Source organism: Toxorhynchites rutilus, chromosome 3 (assembly GCF_029784135.1).
Source record: "Toxorhynchites rutilus septentrionalis strain SRP chromosome 3, ASM2978413v1, whole genome shotgun sequence".
Classification (NCBI taxonomy): Eukaryota; Metazoa; Arthropoda; class Insecta; order Diptera; family Culicidae; genus Toxorhynchites; species Toxorhynchites rutilus.
The window spans coordinates 330,905,383-330,927,940 of record NC_073746.1 but is presented as its reverse complement, the minus strand read 5'-3'; the positions used below and the strand labels follow the sequence as shown (position 1 = coordinate 330,927,940).

Sequence of the window (22,558 nt, the reverse complement as noted above, 5' to 3'; positions counted from 1 at the left end):
AACAGAAATACGACTCATCTAGTATCGGCCCAGTATCGAATTGGAAATAATGAATTGTAGTTTTGGTTGCTAATTTAAAATGTTTATCAATAATTGAAGCAGTTACATGATAAATGACGATCAATTTGTACTTGACATACGTAAAGCGTGTTCGGATGGGTAAGAAAAACGTCCAGATAGCAGCTAACTCGTAGCTTCAAAGCTGGAATATATTCTTTTAATTCAATGTTTACAATTACATAGCATTACTTACATTTTCGTTTTATCTTCCGTGTTTATCCGAAATCTGCTAATTCTGAATGAAAGCAAACTGCTAACCAAACCGTACTATTAGCTATTAGTTTAGTTTAATTTAATTCATAATTCGTTACCTTTATCTTTACTTTTAACTGTTGGAATAGTAGGTTATAATAGTAATTATAATACTTGTAAATAACTGTAAGAATAGGTTGTACATATAGCATAAGTATAATTTTAGGAATAAATTTTACCAACCGTAGAATAAGATAAATATTGTGAGATTAGATTCTAACTTTGGAATAATAAATTTGTAATAGCTTCCGCAACAACTCGCCACTCTTTTGTCGTACACGTTTTGTTTATGTTTTTTGACAGTTTTCATCGTGTTTCACTTCCTGACGTTTCTCGTCGTTTATTAGTCGTCGTCACGTTGGCAGCTACGGACGGGCTGAACTCACTCAACTACTGCACGAGACTGCCCTGTGGTTTCGTAACATACCCCTGCCCGTGTAGTTCCGGACCGTCACCATACTCCAGATTGATCCGCCAAACACTGACCGACGCCATCTGTCACGCAGGGTCCCTCCTTCCAACCGTCTCGACATCTCTGGCCCTTGGTATCGGAATCATTCGGCGTGAGTAAATTCTGCTCCATCGACTTCAAAGGGATGTATGTGAGCGGCCTGGAGTTGCCGATGGCCTCAGCCTTCAGCACTACCGTCTCCAGAACATCGTCGTTCGGATGATGTAGGTGATCCACAATCGCTGACATAACTGTCTTTAAACCACCCACATGAGCTGTTAACGGTGGATTGAAAGGCCAGTTTGTGTTACCGTTTGGAGGCATAACCGCACGGTCCTCATAGATATCCTGGATCTCACCTCTTCTGTAGCCTCCTGGGTTACTATCACCCATGAATTGCGTGCTGTTACCACTATAAATTGTCCGTTTGTCTCCTTTTGGTTCTGGTTTCACTGTTACATTCCGTTCATCCGTCACCCACTGATGCGTTCCACAGACTTTCAATTCGCTAGCTAAATGTAGATTCAGCTGCTCCGTCGCAGCTCCACTGTCGGAGTTTTTCCCTAAGATGCACCATCCAAGACGCGTTTTTGTTGCTACCGGCTCATTATCTCTTCCTTCTCGTGTTTCCAACGCAGTTAGTAGTCGGATATGCTCTATACCGATGATGATTCCCGGGATTGCATCCGTGTAACTGCGAACAGGAAGGCCCTTCAGGTGGTGATAGGTATGAACTAGAGCTTCGTAGCGCATCGTCTGCGCGGGTAACTGGAGCTGCTGAACAGTTCTCACGTTATGGAGTTTGAACTTCTTGTCGTCACCGCTGATTATAACGCTGATTCGTTGGGATTCCTTTTCTTCTCGCGATATATTGCCTGTCCAACTCAAACTGAAACCATCGGTGGGTCCCTTGATGCATAGAGCGGAGGCAATAATGCTCTCCAAAAGAGTAGAATTTGATCCGTCATCCAGAAACGCATAGGTTCTGATGTGCTTGCCATTTCCATGTATCGTTACCGGTAGATATCGAAATAAGGAATACGACATCGATCGATGCAAATTTTGGTATACAACTGTGTTTGTATTTCCTGTGGTTCTCGCTGCGTCCGTCTGTTCCGAACTGTTTGGTGGATGCAAGAGGCTGTTATGGTGTATCCTACATCCGTTAATACCACACTCCTTTTTGGTACGACATGGCCATTTCCGGTGGGGTACGAGGCAACTCCTGCACAGGTTTCTCTCCTTCACAACCTTCCACCTACCATCGACATCGAGCGCTTTGAATTGCTTGCAGCTCGCGATCTCGTGATGTTGTTTACCACAATACACGCATGTCTTCTTCGCCTGTTCCACTGGCGTCTGAATTTCCACTGTAACCTCGGATTGGTTCTCCCACAGGTCCTCAGTATGTGTGTACAACATCGACTTTTCTCTATTCGGTTTACCAGCTTTCGAGTTTAGAGTGAGAGCGTCCATTGGAAGCGTAACATCCGAAGCCATCATCACCAGCTCGGACATGAAGGCGCTAAAGGTCGCTAGGTTGACACTAGCAAATTTGTTCTTGTAGTAGGACCACTGCATCTTGATTTGAGGTGGCAGTTTCTCTACTAGCTCGTGAAGCAGCGTCGGATTCCTCAGATGATCAGTAAGATTGGCGATAGACATGTGATCTACGACGTTTTGTACCGCGAGACCGAAGCTAATCTGCGTCTGTAAATTATCTATTTTTGGAGAAGGTACTGTCCGCAGCTTTTGGAGGAGATAATAAATCAGGATTTCTGGTCGACCATACAACCTGCGTAGTATATCGATAACGTATGGCACTGACTGTGGCATTAGCAAACGGCTCCGAACTGCTTCTAAAGCACTACCCTTTAAACAGCGTTGCAATCTTGCCAAGTTTTCCGAATCCGTATATCCACACGCTTCTGTGGAGTTGCAAAACGAACTGTAAAACAACGGCCAGTCCTGCGGATCACCAGCAAGGTTTGGAAGGTCCCGTGGCATCACTTGTCTCGCCGCCATCTGTTAAATAGATGGCCCATTTCGAACTGGTGTAACGGGTTGTTGATGAGTCCCAAATTGAGGAAAAGTTACGTTAGATGTAGTCGGTATCGATACATTGGATGTCCCTGGAACTTCACCGACGTTGTTAAGGATCAACCTTCTTTGCGATAAAACCGGAATTTGATTTACGGGGACCGACTCTATTTCACCCTTCGTCCCAGCTACGCTCGTACTGATAATATTCGCATTGCTCCATGTAGGTTGACATCCGAAACTTAACATTGAACGAGAAATTCCCATCGTTACTGATGGAGCAAGGTTTTGTGAACCTACTGGATACCCGTTTGTCAGGCAACCTGGGCCCTCATTGTGAAATGACATTGGTGGATTAGTGGCGACGATGTTGTGGAAGTTTTGCATCAAATTATTTATCTTATGATTTTGACCAAGACTTGGATCGGAAGTTGGGAACATAGGATTACAAATGGGCATAGGTGTATGACTGGACCCATAGTGTAAAGGAAGAACTTCTGGTACACTTCCCACTATTAATCTATCGTGTAACATTGGCCCTTTACTAATCGAAGACGCGATCGCATTATCACATCCCGATGGCCTACTCGTAATTATTTGATTTATTTCACTATGTTTCTCTGGTAGAGGATTGCGATTAAGTACAAAAGGAAAGTCGACAATCGAAGGCGGAGAACTTTTATTCAATGGAGCCCTTCCGACATCCATTGCCCCGTAGGAGTTGATTCCAATAGAGGAATAGCATCTAGTCAGCGACGATGAACTTACTTCCGATCGGAGGGTAGTTTCGATGTGTTGTCTTGACGTCACCGGACTTTGAACTTGAGGGACGATCATTCCCTCAGCACACTCGACGCTCTTGGAAACGTCCATCGAAATTGGCGTAGAAATTGACGCTGGGGCAGAAGTTGCCAGAACAGGGATGTTCGACGCGATGGGGCTTGAAGTAGTAGGAACTGAAGCAACAGACTGCTGATCTACTTCGGAGGCTACGACCGTTGGCATGATGCTACTGGATGGCACTACTTCCACTCAATGTGATGTGCCGACTTCCTGGATGCTTAACCACGATTGTACCCTCTCACGACTAGCTCGACTGCTCAGTCTTGATCTCCTACTCGCTCCTTCCTCCAAATCCTCTGCCTCTGCCAGAAGAATTTCATATTTCTTTTTAAGAAAATTCTCCTCCTCAGCTAGCTTCTTCCTCGTGGCGGCCCGAGCTGCTTCTTCCTCCAGAATTATTCTCATTCGCATGGCCTTCTGTTCCTCCATCATCCTTAGATTGAGATCTACCCTGGACGAGCGCTTGCTTGAAGTGGAGCGAGCAACCGAACCTTGTGACTGGATCATGGAATGCTCTACACGACATTGGTCGCATTTCCAGCTGCGATTGACAATCGAATCACTCACGCGTGCGCATCCAAAATGTACCCACGTCTCGCACGTATCGCATCCCACTAAGTTGTCCGCCGTGTCCGGTCGGTCACACTTCGCACAGTGACTCACGATCTGTTTTTCTGGATTCATACTACCAGAAAATCTTTGAAGAATGTTCGGATGGGTAAGAAAAACGTCCAGATAGCAGCTAACTCGCAGCTTCAAAGCTGGAATATATTCTTTCAATTCAATGTTTACAATTACATAGCATTACTTACATTTTCGTTTTATCTTCCGTGTTTATCCGAAATCTGCTAATTCTGAATGAAAGCAAACTGCTAACCAAACCGTACTATTAGCTATTAGTTTAGTTTAATTTAATTCATAATTCGTTACCTTTATCTTTACTTTTAACTGTTGGAATAGTAGGTTATAATAGTAATTATAATACTTGTAAATAGCTGTAAGAATAGGTTGTACATATAGCATAAGTATAATTTTAGGAATAAATTTTACCAACCGTAGAATAAGATAAATATTGTGAGATTAGGTTCTAACTTTGGAATAATAAATTTGTAATAGCTTCCGCAACAACTCGCCACTCTTTTGTCGTACACGTTTTGTTTATGTTTTTTGACAGTTTGCATCGTGTTTCACTTCCTGACGTTTCTCGTCGTTTATTAGTCGTCGTCACGTTGGCAGCTACGGACGGGCTGAACTCACTCAACTACTGCACGAGACTGCCCTGTGGTTTCGTAACAAAGCGCGAGACTGCAGCTGTTCTACGATCGAATATTTTCAATAGCCTGGATACGACTTGTTCGTTACAATGGCCGATTAACGATTTCGACACACTGTTTACCTTACACTTGATTGCTTTAAGTGCGCTACACATATAGCGTCACCGTCACCGTCCCGTCAACTATTCTCTTGGACTTATTTTGCCGACGTCAAAGTTGCCGGTAATGGTGTTTGTGCATGCTACATGCTACCATACGATTTCCATGGGAGAATATTTGACATATCATTCTTTTACGTTGACTTCACGGTGACGGAACGTTGTATGTGTATCGTACTTTATTCAGATATACAGTAATTTACATTTAATGCGACCTGTAATTGAACATTGGCGATGAGACTGGTACAGTGTCGACGTTTGGTTGCGACGGCCCCGAACTCGATGTTTACAAAAATGTCCAATTAGAGGTAAAAATGTCCAATTAAACGTGTCGCATTACAGGCCTTTCCAATTAGCTAAATGTCGCATGAAACGTAACTTACTGTACTTTAAAAACTGCGGTAATAAATTGCTTGGGGCGTCCCCTCGTTCCTGATAAAATAGTTCACTAATAAAAATTGTAAACAAATATATTGTGCTCGTAGTTGGTGATTTTTTTTCTGTGTTATCGCTTTACCAATTCAAACATTTCACAAGCGTACGAAATCCTGACAATGGCATCTCTCCCGCCGAAGGACGACAGAGTCACCAAGCAAGCCGACTTAAAACTTGACACCAACCCAAAGCTGGTAACGAAAGCGACCGAAATTCTCGAACCATTAGCAAACACAACGGTGGAACAAAACCTGGAGCACGTCCTGGACGCTGTCAAAACGGTCGATCAAACGTGTGATTACAAACGGTGCAAGCAGAAGACCACCATGATGGGCTCGGACTGTGGTTTCTGCAAGCAGAGGTTCTGCTTTAAGCACGGTCTCCCGGAAATCCACGGCTGCGGGGAAGCAGTGAGAAAGGTTGAAAGAGAAGCTTTTCTACACCCATTGCCAGCGAAAACCGTTCAGGCCCAAGAGGATCTCAAGAAAGCACAGGGTAGACTGGATCAAAAGTTGAAGCAGATGAATTTGAATCGTAAGGCTAAGCCACCCGGCGCAGGAACATCAAAACGCAAGGGGAAATCGTAAAGTTTCGAATTTAAAATTGTTTGTTTTTTTTATTGAAATACTTGCTGTGAGCTAAATACATTTAAGTAATAATTAGTTGTAATTACTTTTATTGATCATTTTCGAACGCATTCAAATATGTGTTTTAAATCCTATCAGTCCTGTGGAGGATGTGATCCCTTCTCGCTTACGGGACGTAATTGGGATTTTTCCGCAAAATACAGAACCCTTCCATGATGGGGGTGAGTGAGATGTACTCTTCGGTGGCTAGTTCGGCGCGTTCGCCCATCGCCAGCAGGACCGGGGTGGTGTGCGTTTGGAAGCCGGTAATGGTTTTGGGTTTGCCCGCTTGACCAACAACATCGACGGCCTGTTTTCGGGAGAGATTTGTTTTGAATTGTCTTGGGAGAGTTTGAATATGTTTCATTTACCATTCCTACGCGCACGGGAACAGGACATGGGCTCAAGTCCTCGGTGAAGGTGATCAACATTCGAGGCTGCATTGCGGTTGCCAAAGTGTACAATAAATAGTGCGATTTCCCCAATATAACTGCAAAAAAAGAACGCTATAAAACCTGTGCTTCATATCGGATCAACACTTACTATTCTTAACATCTAGGAAAGAAACGAGCGTGGCCATTAGACCACCAACGGCAACCGGACTCATCAACTGTCGATCGCTATGATACGGACTGAGGGTGAGGGTACCCTTGCCCAAATGTGTCAGACCTTGGGCGATTCGAACCATAAATAAGTTGTTCGGATCTTTCGCATGATATTGCGCCAACTGACGGAGCATAGCAGCTAACCGGGCGTTGTTTGTGCCGGCTCCAACTAATCCCATTGCGAAAATTGCATTATGGGCCACTTCGGCATCACTGTCGTGGGAGAATTTGCTCAGTGTATCCAATATGTTCAACTTTGGGTTGGACACCGAAATAAGTCCGAGAGCAAGTGGGACTGCCCGACGAATGCATGGTTCGCAGTAGCGTAACAGATTACCAAACGAACGGAAAGCCATTTCGGAACCAATTTCTTCGCCCATCGCAATCAGGGCAATTCCGAGCACCGCTACCGATTGACAAGCGGACAGGTCCTTCTCCTTATCTTCCTTTTCCTTCTGAGCGGCGGCGGTATCTTTCTTCGACGAAGAACTTTCCGTTTCTGTTGCTGCTGGTTCGTAATGCTCCGAACATAAATGCAGCAGTTGCTGGATTTTCAGTACATTTCCGGTTCCGGCATAAGCGCAGATCTCAACCATCGTGGTTGCCATCGAACGGAATGGCTCCTGAATGATTTCCAATGCGGCAATGACAGCTTCAGCTGCTTCCTGGCGACCAAGATATACAAGACCTAGCCCGAGAGGAAGGAACCTTGCATAGGTATCCTTCAGTTCCAACTCTGAACGGTCCATAATCGTCTGGAGAAGCACTTCAGTTACTTCGCTGTTACACGATCCAACGGCAATCATACCAAGTGATAAGGCTGCGATTCCCATCACTTCCATTGTCGATCCCGTGCGACGTTCGGAGCTGAACACGGTTCCAATCAGCTCCAACACAACAGACCGATTCGAACCGGCATAGGCCAATCCCAGTCCAAGAATTGAACCAATTCGCATTGTGCTGTTCTGATGAAGAACATAATCCGACAGCAGAGCCAGAGCTGGATCGACTTCATTGCGAACGCCACAATTGACAATACCGCAGGCAAGAAGGGCGCCCGATTTGATGTAATCTTCGTTCGAATAAAGATACTTATCGATTGGGGTCAAACCTCCATCAACATCCCACAGCAAAATCAATCCGAGCGAAGCGGTTGCACTCAACATTCCGTGTTCCTTGTTTTTGTACAGCCATTTGTTGCCGTCTTCCATCAGAAGCTTATCCTGACCAAAACCTGCATTAACAAAACCATTCACAAAGCTAGCTGCCAAATTCTGCCGGGCAGAATCAATCTGCGATGACCCAAAGGGGGTCCGTGAATTATCCAAATGAGATTTGTAAACGTCTTCCGGAGTCTTGGGTTCCATGATGTCCAGCTCACGGGCAAGATTCAGAAAGTGATTGTTCAAATGAGAATTGGACATGATCTCAACAAGATCATCGTAATCATTCGTTCCCTCCGCCAGCTCAAGGAAGATTTGCTGACGTCCCAACATAAACGCGAGCTGCTTCTGGATGGCCAAATCATTGCAGGAAGTGAAAATATCCTGAATCAACGGCATATCGTTTATCATCATTGCCAGTCTCATCGCTTGGGTGTGCATTTCAAACTTCCTCGATAGTTTCAAAGCGCACTTGAGTAAGCTTATATTCTCGGGTTCCGGAACGTAAGGAACACAACTCTGCAAGTAGAGGCAAACTCTCGGATAAGCACTCTCGTCCACATATCCTCCCAACAGATCCAGCCGTTCGATTTCCATCAACAGATCACAAGCTTCGGCTTCCGCGTTATGGGCCATATTGTACGGAACAATCTGATAGACCAAAGCAATCAAACGCTTCTTGAAATCTTCCGTCGTATCCGGCCAATTGGAAGCTATTTCCGCACTCAAATGACGCACATACTCATGACCCCATTCGCCGATAGTCGCATTATCATCTTCGCACAACAGTCGATACACCAAGCATTCCTTCCCACCGCCCATGGTCATGGCCAGCACGGATATAATCTCAGCAGCCAGCTTGGCTGAGGCGGAGCCCTTTTGAATCGCCACCAGCTTCTGGTGGATCTTTTTCATCGAATCAAAATGAGAGCGCATGAATTTGAGTGGCTTCGGAACCGATGTCATGGAAGTGGTAGAAGCCTTGATCAGTTTGGCCATTGTTTCCAACGATGGGTGATACAATTCCGTAGCCGAATCCTGCAGACGCTCGACCAACATAGTCAGCTCATCCTTCAGCTGTTTATCCTCATCGCTCTAAAAATGGGAAAAAAAACTCAAAGCATTCGGATACGCAAGTGACAAAGCGAATATTCCATACCGCAAGAGCTTCTCCCTTACAACAGTTCCGATACTTACCAGTTCAATTTTTTCATCCTCCAGATCCTTGCTCTTGTTCTTCACAGGGCTATCCTCGAAACTTTCCTCAAACGACGAGGACGTATTCATTTTTGCTTTCGTTTATTTAAGTGCACGGAAAACAAATTAAACCAGCAAATTGAACGTATTAATTTTACAATTACTTTTCGAACGTATTCTACGATGTCGGCGACGATGAGTTGTGAAAACACTGACAAATGGGAAGGTTAGGATGACTGTCAAATCGGACGCAGAATCGCTGTCAACAATCGAAATGTACCCACAAACAAGGGATGCCAAATTCATTGGTTTACATACTCTAAAATTAAGTTATTAACACTTAGACGGTCATGAGTGCCGCACTCAGCTCCCTGCTACCGCCTATCTCTCCCTATGTGTTCAGATGGTGCCAACATCTCAGGGTTCAAAACTTTCAAAGTGCAAGCACTTGAGTTGACAAAGCTGTCAGTAGGATACAAAACGGATCCAAAGCCACATACATCTCAGCTGTTTTGTTCTCGAGACGTTGGCACCAAAAACATGGCCGTCTAGAACGGGGCTGGCCGTACTGCATACTAAAATGTTTCCGCTGGGGCCATGAGTGCAGCACTGCACACGCGAAATCTTCCAAAGTTTCAAACGTGTGCGCTACAATACATGTTTTACGTTAAAACTAATGTGTTTTTCGTCTCGTGTTTCCGGCCTCAATACATAGTGTGCTACTATACTATATCATACTCGTATTATTCCACCAATTACAATTTATCACTGCCCGAAATGCTCCGAAAAGTTTTTATGTCTGGATTGTTTTAATAGAAGACATTTTACGAGTTTGAAATAATGTTATAAAAAATGTAATTTCGAAAAAATAAATTGTTTTATAAAGATTTTTATCGATATTTTTCTTGTTTACTTTGTGATGGGGCCGCGTGTGCAGTACTGCACATGGATAGTTTTTATATTTATATGGCAGATGGGGATGAAATTTTATGCCAGATGGGTTCCTGGCATCATCTAGTATAAGAATCAATCATTGGGCCCGAAATGCATTGCGCATTTCGAAACGAGTAAGGCCATGTTCTCACTGCAGCGGGGAGTCAACGTGGCGTGAGCGGGGCGTGTTCACTTCTCGCAACTACATTTTAATTCACTCATATTGCACCGTGCCAGCGGCGTGTCTTCGGTGTGTTTTATACAAATTGTCAATGTGTATTTTTGAATGAAAGAATGAAAATTGGTTTATTTTTAAATATTCCAACATCGTTGGACGAACCGGGACAAAAAACGGACGGTGAAAATCGTAAAAACTAAAAAAATCGCTAAAAATTTAAATTATGTCACTACTACAATCAAACATATGCAAGAGAGAAGCGAAGAAGTACAAATATCGCCGGCGTGAAGTGTTTTCGTTTGCACGCCAGCCACACTCCAGAACCACGCTCACGACACGTCAGCCTGGTGTGAACACATCGGTAAGAACACACACGATTAATCGTAAGCATCACACGCCCCGCCCAAGCCACGCTGACACCCCACTGCAGTGAGAACAAGGCCTAACTCGTTTCAAGAAAATTCAAACTCAATTCGAATTAATTTAGTATTATGTATCTTTTTCAGTTAATATAGTTTTAGAGCAAAATTTTTCTCGTAGAGAAATGTAAAATTTTTTCGCCTCTGATACGACACTGAGTGGTGCCTCGGTATGTCCAATTAAATGCAAATCACTTAATTTGTATTTATATATTTATGAAGATTATACTTTCAGCGAAAAATTAGTAGAGACTGCTTCTGCTGGTAATTCTGATAACTTCTGATAAATGCACAAATTTAGTTGAAATATGCACTGTAAATTGTGGAATATCTAGTTCACACATTTTCGGGTTTATTGAAGAAAATTACGTCTTTCAAAATTACGTCTTTCAAAATTCAAAAAATTCTCCAGACTTGCAAATATCAATAGCGCAACGAATGAGCTCATAGCTTTCAACTGGTGTATTCATTTATCACAGAGCTCCATACTTTTTGTTGAGTTTCTAATAATTATCATTAGAATAAAAATTGTAATTTTCAAATCCAGGCACCTAGAAGTATATCCTAAGATGGGCCAATATGGTCAAACCACTCTGCAGCTATTTTGGAAGGCTTGCTTCCCCTTCTGTTTTTTCCGTACTGTTACATATACCGCTTCCCTAACCAACATAATGACGAAACGCCCACACCTAGTACCAAAGACCCGTCTTGATTCACATCACTTTATTGGAAAATTGTTTTAGGTTTTTTTATATTATTGATCAACAAGATAATGAAAATATCACTTGGCAACCTTGCCACACTATTTGAACACAACCCGCTACTGAAATCAATCATGTTTAACTAGGTAGTGCGGACCAAGGCGGGTCTATGGTACTAGGTGAGGCCGTTTCGTCACTAAGTTGGTTAGGGGAGCGGTATATGAAAACAGCACGGAAGAAAGTAGAAGGGGAATTATTTGCTTGTAGCGTGAAAGAGACAGACTGATCACGAGCGAGCTTCGGCAATAGCGTATTGTGTTTTGTTTACAAACAAAACACAGTAGACTTCCAAGATGGCTGAAGAGTGGTTTTAGCAAGTTGGCCCACCTTAGTATATACTTCTAGGCGCCTTGGTGCGGACTGAATCAAAACGGCTGTCAAAAAAGATCTAATTGAAATGTCAAAAGAGATCCAACGATCAGGAGTGTTATTTTTCTTATGATAATCAACACTATAAAAGAGGTATTGTTGTCAAGGGCAAAAATAATTAGAATTATAAAATGAACGAGCTACATTTTTCCGTCAATTGTTTAATTAACCATTGCATCTCTGAAAGAGCATCTCAACCTTTCACTGAGCAACGCATTTTTAATCTCCCCTCCCTTTGACATAACGTTTTTTCCGAACGAAATAAAAACAAACGAAGTCAGAGTCACGTAAATGTTTACTCCTGCGATTTGAAAATATTCGATAAAAAGTGGAAGGAAGAGATGCCAGATGATTTTTGAAAAAAGTCTGTGAAAACATGTGAATGTCTGTTAAAAATGTGGAAAAGTCTGTAAAAGTGTACAGATCTATAGAAATGTTTTTTAACGTTAATTTTCACATATTCATAAATACTTTGTACATCGCGATGCACGTAAGATTGTATTTTGTATATATATACAGCCATTCCATGCCAAACCAATATAGTGATTCTCAGATCTTCGTCAAAAGTGGTAATTTTGTTCTTTATCGCAAAACATTAAACTCGTATTTTTTTATTTTTTCATTAGGGTGCCCATTTCCATTTTAGGGTGATCCAAAAAATTATTTTTTTCCACTTTTTCAAAAATGACTTTTTTCAAAAATTTATAACTTTCGAACCACTTAACCGATTTAGATGATCGACATATCAAATTCAAGCCAATGAGCTTTAATTAAGAAATATTGAAATTGCAGGTAATATGGATCCTATTTTCGCAATTATTGATTGTAGTCGTTTTTCAATGTATTCATGGCTTTGGACTAGGGGGCGCTTTTGTTTCTATATTTTTAATTGAAAGCTGAGAATTTTTACATAAAATATCTCGATATCAAAGATGCTTTTTTTTCGTTTTTGAAATATGATTTTTCAGAACTAATCGATGGTTCGAAAACAATTTTTCCTCATTTTTCCCACTACAAAAAGTCATAACTTTTGAACTATTGGACCGATTCCTATCATCGACATATCAAATTGAAGCTTACGAGTTATTTTTCTATAGAAAAATTTTACTTTTGCGAAAAAATTGAATTTTTCATTTTTGTAATTATTGATTCAGTTAGTTTTTCATAGTTTTCTCGGTTAAAGATAGGAGCGCTATAATTTTTTATATTTTTCATGGAAAGCTGAGGATTATTTACCTAGCATATCTCGATATCAGAGATGCTATAATTCTCATTTTTAAGTTATAACTTTGTAAATTTAACATGTTTTAAGTCTTCGATCAATATTCCCGCTTCTAGAATCCAAACTTCCCGCAAGTGTGATATTTTTTCAAATTTTGCTTATTGGCTTCCATTTAATATATCGATCATCTAAATCGGTTCAGTAGTTAAAATGTTATGATTTTTTGCAGAATGTTATTTTTGGACAAAGGGGGAAAAATGATTTTTCGAACCACCGGTTAACTTTGAAAAATCATATCTAAAAAACGAAAAAAATAGCATCTCTGATATCGATATATGTTATGTAAAAAATTCTCAGCTTTCAAGAAAAAATATAAAAAAATATGGCGCCCTCTAGTCCAAAGTCATAAAAAAATAAAAATACGATTACAATCAATAATTACTAAAACATAATCATTTTTTTCGCAAGTTAAATATCTTTCACTAAAAGGCTAGGTCATTAGTTCAATTTTATATGTCGATCTTCTAAATCAGTGATTCAAAAGTTATTTATTTTCATTTGTCATTTTTGGGAATAAGTGGAAAAAATTGATTTTTCGGGCCACTTAATAACTTATGTGTTGTAAGTGTGTTTAAATATTTCAACAATCTACACATACATACATACACATATATACGCGTTGTTAATTTTTATTAAAATCAGTATTTCTTCGTTGATATATTGGACATCCACCAAGGCTTGCGGTCTTGTCGTTGATGAAATTTATAAGAAAATGCAGTGAATATTTTCCATCCGCCATGCAAGGCTATACAAGTTTTAGATCACCACACGGCCATGAACCATGTCTGTGGTAATAATATCGAACAATAACCCATATTTCGTCATAAGCAGACCCGAAAGCGAATGTAAGTTGTTGAAAATAGAATGAAAATTTTTATTCGATGTTGTTTAAATACTTAGAAGACATAGTCCTGACCCTAACTTAACTATTCTTCAATAAATCTCCTTGCATTTCAGCAAAACAATCTTATCTAGAACAGAAAATAATTATCAGAGACAATTTTCATTCAAGATTTTTCCTTTCCTGCAGAGAATGCAATTTTTCATTAATTGTGAATAACCGTATTCTCTCTTTCGTCTGCAATGATGTCATGGCAAAAGTACGAGTTTCAAACTTTATACACACCAGATTGGCCAACCAGAAAGACTGCCGGGCCGCAGGTTGAGTATCGCTGGTCTAACGTCATGTGTATTGATATAAACTAAATATAATAACTTTTCTGTATTAAAACTATGGAAAAATGTCATATGGTGAGTCGAATATCTTTGATGTGATGAATAAAGCCTCTTATTTTTCAAAAACCTGTGAAATATTTTTGTATCCAAAAAGTCTACAACAAAAATGAAAAGTGTTTTACAGATGTCTGTAAATTTACAAACATATTTGTAAATCTGGCATCCCTGGTGGTCTGAGAATTTATTGCAAGAAATCGCTTGAAAACATGCATGAATTTGCTTGAAAATGAAGTGGATTGAGTCCGCACCACTTAGATGTTTAAGATGTTTAACTGCAACCAACGTAAAAAAAATATCAGGCATATTACTCACTACTGTTTTCATGTAGTGGTAGGCAAAAAAAGCAAAATAAAAGTATTCACCCTCATTCTGGTTCACGATCGGCGATTGGATTGATTGGATTTCACAATCCGATCGAGTTCGAATATTTTGCATTCTACCCGTTCACCTCAAATCCTAAAGGGCGGTGAATTTCGAACTTTCATCGCAGCTGTCATACAACTGTGAAATCAAAACAAAAACAAAAGTTTTTTTCCGCAAGCCACCTTCGGAACGATTATTACATTTACTGATTCACATGGAATTCGAACTCTTTGGCATCCGAAGTTGAACCAGATTTTGGGTGTGGAAATGGAACAATCTGCGGATTGTGATTGTGTGAGAGGAGCCAAGCATTGCGTGGATCGTATCTGTCACCGGAAAAGATGCGGGAGTGATCAGAGCCGCCCAAATCATTAATTTTCACACGTTTTCGATGTTCCGTTAGGAGAAAGTCTCGCTCTCATCGGAAGAAGTAGGAGAAGGATCGTTTGGCTCTTGTCAATTCCAAACGACCAAATTTGCTCACTACCAGTGAACAAAGGGGGCGTGTTACCAGTTCCCGAGGCACCTTGACGTCGTATGTAATTAGGAGTTTTGATCTGAACAAAAGAGTGGAAGATGATCAAGATCCTCGTGAGGCACTTCTCAAATATGCTAAGGATGTAGAAGAAAATCCTTATTGGATTGATCCAGCCTACTCTAAAATGCAATATTTGTCCATGAAGATGAGCCGAAGAGTAAAAAAGCGAGAAACAATAATGAAAATGAAAAACAGGAAGTGGGTTATATCTATGGTATAACCGCAAGGGTGACGTAGGACTATCGTTGATTTAGAGATCATTTGTTTGAAGTTGAATCTGAATTCATTCTGAATGAATGAATATTTGGGGAACTTCGAAAACGAGAGCGTTACGTTGTAGGCACAAGGTTTTATGCATCCAATATTGGATACGGAAATATCCTACTGATGGGGAAGAATAATCTTCAGAAGCTATCCTGTTAATTGCGATTGATTGAAAAATCACAAAACCAAATGTATTTGGTCACAGTGTTACATGGATAGAAAACATTAAAATAAACTCTTTCACATGAATGTATTTTTAAATTCCCAGAGGAACTGGCAGATTATATTCAGTAACGATTAGATATTTCCACATTTTCCTCGATACTGGAATTAGAGGGGAATGAACTCTCTGAGCTCGGAACTTTCGGCGACTGAGCAATAATCGATTGCGGGCGCATACAATATTGGATACGGAAATATCCTACTGATGGGGAAGAATAATCTTCAGAAGCTATTCTGTTAATTGCGCTTGATTGAAAAATCATAAAACCAAATGTATTTGGTCACAGTGTTACATGGATAGAAAACATTAAAATAAACTCTTTCACATGAATGTAATTTTAAATTCCCAGAGGAACTGGCAGATTATTTTCAGTAACGATTGGATATTTCCACATTTTCCTCGATACTGGAAGCCCATCAGTGGTTTATGCTAACTCGATAACCACCTGTTAATAGCACTTGATTGAAACATATTTGGTCACAGTGTTACATGGATAGAAAACATTCAAATAAACTCTTTTACATGAATGTATTTTTAAATTCCTAGAGGAACTGGCAGATTATTTTCCGGATCTTTCTCGATGCTGAATGGCATCCAAATGGAAAGAATTCCGCGCGTGTATGTGTGTGTGTGTGTGTGGCGGCTGCTTCGAGATCTTCCCGGGGAACCGTTTGTGGCATCACTTTCCTCCTGATGGATTCTCTTCTGGCCTAAGGTGCACAAACAGGCTCTTGGTGACACCGTTCATCCGCGCTTATGATAAATGAAGAGCTTCACCACAACAGCGACAACATGCTCCAATCGCTGTTCAATTAGAACTGAGCGGATTTCCGAGCGGCGCTCGCTTATATACCGATTGGTGATTTCAATAGCCTGTTTTGAAAGCAAATTTTAGACTATTGAAACAAGTTTTTGGATCAGAAAGTAACAAGTATAGAACGCGTAGACATTTTATCTTTCGAATGAAGTGTTTATCATACCATTTCGTTCAGTTGTTTAAGAGCTATTAACACTCAAAATCTCGGTCTCCGGCGTAACGCTTTCGTTTTCGAAACTTTGATTTTACACCCCGGTATAGAAATGAAAGACGTAGTCCTACGTCAAAAAATAATGCTTACATCTATCAAATTGTCAATTTTATTATAAAAATCTTTTAAGATAGCATCCTGCAAATGGAAACAGTTGCTAGCAATATTCCATATGTTGGCGATCGTACCAAGGTTATTAACCAGATCGGTTTTGGTCATTCCGATACAAGTATCGATGTTAATCGGAGTTCCAGCTTCCTTGTTAAAAATGAGCTTGATAAACAGCTGTCCAATTTTGAGGGTTCGATGAGCGATGTACAACGAATTTTGTCGAGAGCATACGAAGAGTTAGTGACCAATTCACGCAAGAATATTTCTTTGTTCGGGTAGAACGTGTTGATGATAAGCGACATCAGCCGAGCAATCTCAGCCTGGAACGCAAAGGTTTCCACATCTCCGGTTGCTTCTGGCATCTGAAAAATGATAGTTTTAAACAAGAAAATCAATGAAATTACACAATGCTTTACATTTTCAAATGTAAGAAAATTTCGCAGTTCACATCGCAAATAATCAATATTTAGAATAGGAAATATACTGTTCCATAGAAACCACATTAGACGATCATCCTAGAAGCCCATGAATAATCAAGCTGGTTGACAGCATAATTTTCACTATTGAGTATTGTTCCAACCTCCGAAGAATATAGACATACTAAGCCCTTGCAAGATGTCCGACCAGGATTTGAGGAACGCAATTCTCCGGCTCACTGAACTGGTAGCTAGCCAACAAGAGCAGATTCAACTTCTCAACCGAACCGGTCAAGCCAACCAACCGGGAAGTGAGAAAATCATCGAATCGTTGGCCACGGGAATTGAAGACTTCTACTACGATCCTGACGGTGGAGTGTTTTTCGATGCATGGTTCGCGCGCTACGAGGATATCTTCAAGGTTGACGACAAGAATCTGGACGATCCGGCGAAGGTGAGGCTACTCTTGAGGAAGATGGGCACCAAGTTCCATGAGCGGTACGTAAACAGTATCCTGCCAAAGCATCCCCGCGATTTCGGCCTGGACGACACGGTGAAGAAACTTAAGAAGCTTTTTGGCCGCCAAACCTCTCTGTTTAACGATCGCTACCGTTGTCTACAATATGTCAAGAACGAAGCAGACGATTTTTCAAGTTACGCTGCCTCTGTGAACAAGCACTGCGAAGCATTCCAGCTGACCAAGCTCACCGACGACCAATTCAAGGCACTACGTTTTGTTTGCGGTCTACACTCTCCCCGCGATGCAGACATCCGAACTCGATTGATCGGTAAGTTAGAAGCTGAAGAGCATGCTCCGCCAGCAGACGGCACGAAGCTCACACTGGAAAATCTCGTCGAGGAGTGTCATCGGTTTAAAAATCTGAAGCAGGACACCAAGATGGTAGAGAAGCCCGTTCCGGAAAAATCCGTCGTAAACGCCGTTTCTACCAAGCCTGCTAAGAAGAAGCAACCGAAATCTCCGTGCTGGTTCTGCGGTGATTTACACTTTGTGAAGGAATGCCCCTATCAAGACCACAGCTGTAGCAAGTGCAAACGGAAGGGGCACAAAGAAGGTTACTGCTCATACGTGGAATCAAAACCGAAGTCTGCAAAGAAATTCGAAAAACCGAAATCCAAGGAATACGTGAAGTCCAAAGGAATTTCGGTGAAACGCATCGATCTCCAAGGGAAGAGGAAATACGTTACCGTCGGAATCAATGGCAACAATTCTGTTCTCCAGTTGGATTGCGCTTCCGATATCACGATCATTTCTACGCAAACCTGGAAGGCGATCGGAAAACCAGCCATCAGCGAAACTGAAATCACCGCCATCAGCGCTTCCGGAAATAAGATCGACATGACTGGTGAGTTCCTTGCTGAATTAACCATCCAAAGCGTGACGAAAGCTGGTATTGTCTACGTGTCATCAAGCTCCGATTTGGATGTCCTTGGAATTGAAACAATCGACCTATTCGATCTGTGGTCAATTCCATTCAGCTCGCTGGTTAATGCTATCCATCATAAACCGGAAGACACTGAGCAAAAGCTGCGTACGAAGTTTCCTGAAGTGTTCCAGAGAACACTAGGCCGGTGCACCAAAGCGAAGGTTAAACTCTACCTGAAGCCCGACGTCCGTCCAGTGTACTGTCCAAAGAGACCAGTTGCATATGCTGCCCTTCCAAAGGTGGATGCCGAACTTCAACGTCTTCAAGACAAGGGAATAATCTCACCAGTGAAGTTTTCCGACTGGGCAACCTCGATAGTCGTGGTCCGGAAGTCAGACAACGTTTCCGTCCGTATCTGCGGCGACTACTCTACAGGGTTGAACAACGCACTAGAATCAGATGCCCATCCGCTTCCGCATCCAGATGATGTTTTTGCTGATCTGGCTGGCTGCCGGTATTTCTCCCAACTCGATCTATCTGATGCGTACCAGCAAGTCGAGGTTGAGGAGGAATCTCAGAAGTATCTAACGATCAACACTCATCGTGGACTGTTCAAATACAACCGTCTGCCGCCTGGAATCAAGTCCGCTCCTGGTACGTTCCAAAGGATTATCGATAGCATGGTCGCTGGTATTCCTGGAGTGAAACCGTATCTGGATGAGATCATGATAGCCGGTAGGACAAAGGAAGAACACGATCGCAGCCTCCATAAATTTCTGGAACGGATAAAGACGTACGGTTTTCATCTGAGGATCGAAGAATGTCGATTTGGCCTATCGCAAATCAAGTTTCTAGGTCATATAATCGACAAAGGCTGCTTACGACCTGATCCAGCGAAGACTACCCCAATTTCGCAGATGCCAGCTCCAATGAACGTATTACAGCTTCGATCGTATCTTGGAGTTATCAATTATTATGGGCGATTCGTCAAGCAGATGAAGGAGCTGAGAGCACCCATGGACTACTTGCTGAAACAAAACGTCAATTGGGAATGGACTGCAAGCTGCCAGAAGTCATTCGACAAGTTCAAAACGCTGCTCACTTCCGACTTGTTGCTGACGCACTTCGACCCGAACAAGGAAATCATCGTAGCAGGTGATGCATCCAAAGACGGCTTGGGCGCTGTTATTATGCATCGCTTCCCGGATGGATCAGTGAAGGCAATTTCGCACATTTCAAGATCACTGACCCCTGCAGAGAAAAATTACGGCCAGAACGAGAAAGAAGCTTTGGCGCTGATTTTTGCTGTGACACGATTTCACAAGATGTTGTTCGGCCGGAAATTTACCTTGCAGACTGATCACCAACCACTTCTCAAGGTGTTCGGAAGCAAAAAAGGAATTCCGGTATACACGGCCAACCGACTTCAACGCTGGGCGCTTACGCTGATGCTGTACGATTTCGACATCCAGTTCGTGCGCACTGAAGAATTTTCATGGCATTTCATCAGTCCTTTCAAGACTGATGAAATTTCCATGCAACAGCCGATGAAGAATATGTCATTGCTTCTGTACAAATGGAAGCCGATGTCAACTTCTAGTCTTCCCGTGACGTCTGAAATTATCGCTGCTGAAACGTCAAGAGATCCTGTTCTCCAATCGGTGGTGTTCCATATCAATGAAGGATGGCCCAAGTATTCCAAGGAAATTGATGATCCAGTTGCTCAACAATTCTTCACTCGCCGAGACAGTCTGCAGATCGTTCAAGGTTGAATCATGTTCGGCGATAGAGTCGTTGTGCCAGACCGTTTTCGCAAACGCATTCTCCACCAACTGCATCGAGGCCATCCAGGAATGGAGCGGATGAAATCCCTAGCGAGGAGTTTCGTGTACTGGCCCAACATCGATGATGTCGTCGAAGACTACGTCCGCTGCTGTAGATCCTGTGATGAAGCTGCTAAGTCACCACGCAAGACGGACCTGGAGTCGTGGCCCATTCCATCGAAGCCGTGGGAACGAGTCCATATTGATTATGCTGGCCCAATCAATGGATACTACTACTTTCTGGTAATCGACGCATATTCAAAATGGCCAGAAATCTATCGCACTCGAAGCACAAGTACGACAAAGACACTGGAGATGCCAGACGAGATATTTGCAAGATACGGCAATCCCAAAACTCTCGTCTCGGATAATGGATCGCAATTTGTTAGCGCCAGATTCAAGCAATTCTGTGAAGAAGCTGGAATCACCCACTTAACGATTGCGCCCTACCATCCACAGTCTAATGGACAGGCTGAGCGCTTTGTGGAAACACTCAAGAGAGGACTCAAGAAGTTACGAGAGGGAGGAAATCCAGCAACTTTCCGACATCTTCAAACTTTCCTTTCCGTTTATCGATCCACGCCCAATCGAAGTGCTCCTGATCATAAGTCTCCTGCAGAGCTTTTCCTTGGTAGACCCATCACTACTACTCTGGATCTGCTCAAACCCCGGAAGACACCGACACCAGCTGTAAACAGTAAGCAAAATAACCAGTTCAATCGACACCATGGCACCGTCAAGAGAGAGTTCTGCACTAATGATTTGGTGTATGCAGAGGTTCATCATCGCAATCAAGTCTCCTGGGTTCCTGGCAAGGTGATCGAGAAGAAAGGTCCAGTCATGTATGCTGTCCTCCTAGAATCCGGTCGTCTTATCCGTTCTCATACGAATCAGCTACGACAGCGTCATCTGGAATCCTCTAGTGATGCTACTGAGACAAGTTTGCCATGGACTATGCTGCTTGAGGAATTTGGTATGCAAGATTTGTGTACCCCATGCCCCAATGAAACTGCCGATCCTGATTTGGAAAAAGCCCAACAATCACCTGAAGTACTGCCCGAGATGCCACCCTCAGGTCAACAACCACCTGAGGCACCACCTCCTACCGAACCAACATTGGATCAAGAAGAGGTTCCAGTCCCTGAAGCCGTTGTTGAAGTCATTGAACCACAGTGTTCCAATCGACCCGTTCGTAACCGAAGGCTTCCAGCATGGCTTGCACCGTACGATCTCTTTTAAGGGGGAGATGTTCCATAGAAACCACATTAGACGATCATCCTAGAAGCCCATGAATAATCAAGCTGGTTGACAGCATAATTTTCACTATTGAGTATTGTTCCAACCTCCTACCGAACCAACATTGGATCAAGAAGAGGTTCCAGTCCCTGAAGCCGTTGTTGAAGTCATTGAACCACAGTGCTCCAATCAACCCGTTCGTAACCGAAGGCTTCCAGCATGGCTTGCACCGTACGATCTCTTTTAAGGGGGAGATGTTCCATAGAAACCACATTAGAGATCATCCTAGAAGCCCATGAATAATCAAGCTGGTTGACAGCATAATTTTCATTATTAAGTATTGTTCCAACCTCCGAAGAATATAGACATACTAACAAACAAGTCTTTCCATTTGCTGGAGTCTGTAACATATACATACCTTCGAGACGCTCTGAAATAGTCTGCACAGCAAACGTCTTGAACTATTGGCGATCTAACGTACAAATCTACACCTAGGCGGCGCTGCTGTGAAAGTGATGATGGTTTTAAATTTTGCCATGTGAGCTTATGGAAGGTTTGTAGTTCTTTCCATAAATTACAATGTTATAATCATAAAAGATTATTTGGTTGCGATGAGTTTGTAAGAAATTTAATTCTGCGCAATTTTATTTATAACATGTTATTTATTTACCTCTTTCAGTAGTGAAAACTATAAAAATGTTGACAATGGTTGAATTAAAGAACGAAATTCGAGAGCACAATCAAACACAAGTAGAAAAATGCACGATTCTGCATGTGAGAACTACCTTGGAAAGCCCGGAAGTAAAATATACGTGATTTGTTTTTTGAGTTTTAGGTTACATTAGCATCATTTTCTTATAGCGAATTCGTTTTTAAAACTGAGTCAGTG

At 42.0% G+C, this 22,558-nt stretch overlaps 4 protein-coding genes across 4 annotated transcripts; 3 read left to right on the top strand and 1 right to left on the bottom strand.

Annotated features, from left to right (window-relative positions):
* Nucleotides 1–5,522: 5,522 nt before the first annotated feature.
* Nucleotides 5,523–6,175, top strand: LOC129776308 (DNA-binding protein SMUBP-2). Its single transcript, XM_055781879.1, has one exon. The coding sequence runs from the start codon at nt 5,633–5,635 to the stop codon at nt 6,098–6,100; it is 468 nt and encodes a 155-aa protein (XP_055637854.1). The 5' UTR covers nt 5,523–5,632; the 3' UTR covers nt 6,101–6,175.
* Nucleotides 6,109–9,337, bottom strand: LOC129776307 (26S proteasome non-ATPase regulatory subunit 2). The gene is made up of 4 exons (XM_055781878.1): nt 9,105–9,337; nt 6,683–9,002; nt 6,511–6,629; nt 6,109–6,449 (listed from the first exon to the last, which is right to left on the bottom strand). Exons 1-4 carry the CDS (start codon nt 9,192–9,194, stop codon nt 6,267–6,269), a joined length of 2,712 nt encoding a protein of 903 aa, XP_055637853.1. The 5' UTR covers nt 9,195–9,337; the 3' UTR covers nt 6,109–6,266.
* Nucleotides 9,338–17,424: 8,087 nt separating this feature from the next.
* Nucleotides 17,425–20,382, top strand: LOC129774589 (uncharacterized protein K02A2.6-like). Its single transcript, XM_055778354.1, has one exon. It carries the CDS (start codon nt 17,425–17,427, stop codon nt 20,380–20,382), a length of 2,958 nt encoding a protein of 985 aa, XP_055634329.1.
* An 81-nt stretch (nt 20,383–20,463) lies between these two features.
* Nucleotides 20,464–21,672, top strand: LOC129774588 (uncharacterized protein K02A2.6-like). The gene is made up of 2 exons (XM_055778353.1): nt 20,464–20,945; nt 21,027–21,672. Exons 1-2 carry the CDS (start codon nt 20,464–20,466, stop codon nt 21,670–21,672), a joined length of 1,128 nt encoding a protein of 375 aa, XP_055634328.1.
* The last annotated feature ends 886 nt before the right edge of the window (nt 21,673–22,558 follow it).

Bases quoted from the DNA above. Each gene is read 5' to 3' on its own strand.
- LOC129774588 (XM_055778353.1), top strand. From the start codon at position 20,464: ATGGAGCGGATGAAATCCCTAGCGAGGAGTTTCGTGTACTGGCCCAAC. The intron at 20,946-21,026 runs GTTACGAGAGGG...GCCCAATCGAAG, and splicing joins CTCAAGAGAGGACTCAAGAA to TGCTCCTGATCATAAGTCTC.
- LOC129776307 (XM_055781878.1), bottom strand. From the start codon at position 9,194: ATGAATACGTCCTCGTCGTTTGAGGAAAGTTTCGAGGATAGCCCTGTG. The intron at 6,630-6,682 runs GTAAGTGTTGAT...CTTTTTTTGCAG, and splicing joins TTTCCTAGATGTTAAGAATA to TTATATTGGGGAAATCGCAC. The intron at 6,450-6,510 runs GTAAATGAAACA...TCCCGAAAACAG, and splicing joins TTCCCGTGCGCGTAGGAATG to GCCGTCGATGTTGTTGGTCA.
- LOC129776308 (XM_055781879.1), top strand. From the start codon at position 5,633: ATGGCATCTCTCCCGCCGAAGGACGACAGAGTCACCAAGCAAGCCGAC.
- LOC129774589 (XM_055778354.1), top strand. From the start codon at position 17,425: ATGTCCGACCAGGATTTGAGGAACGCAATTCTCCGGCTCACTGAACTG.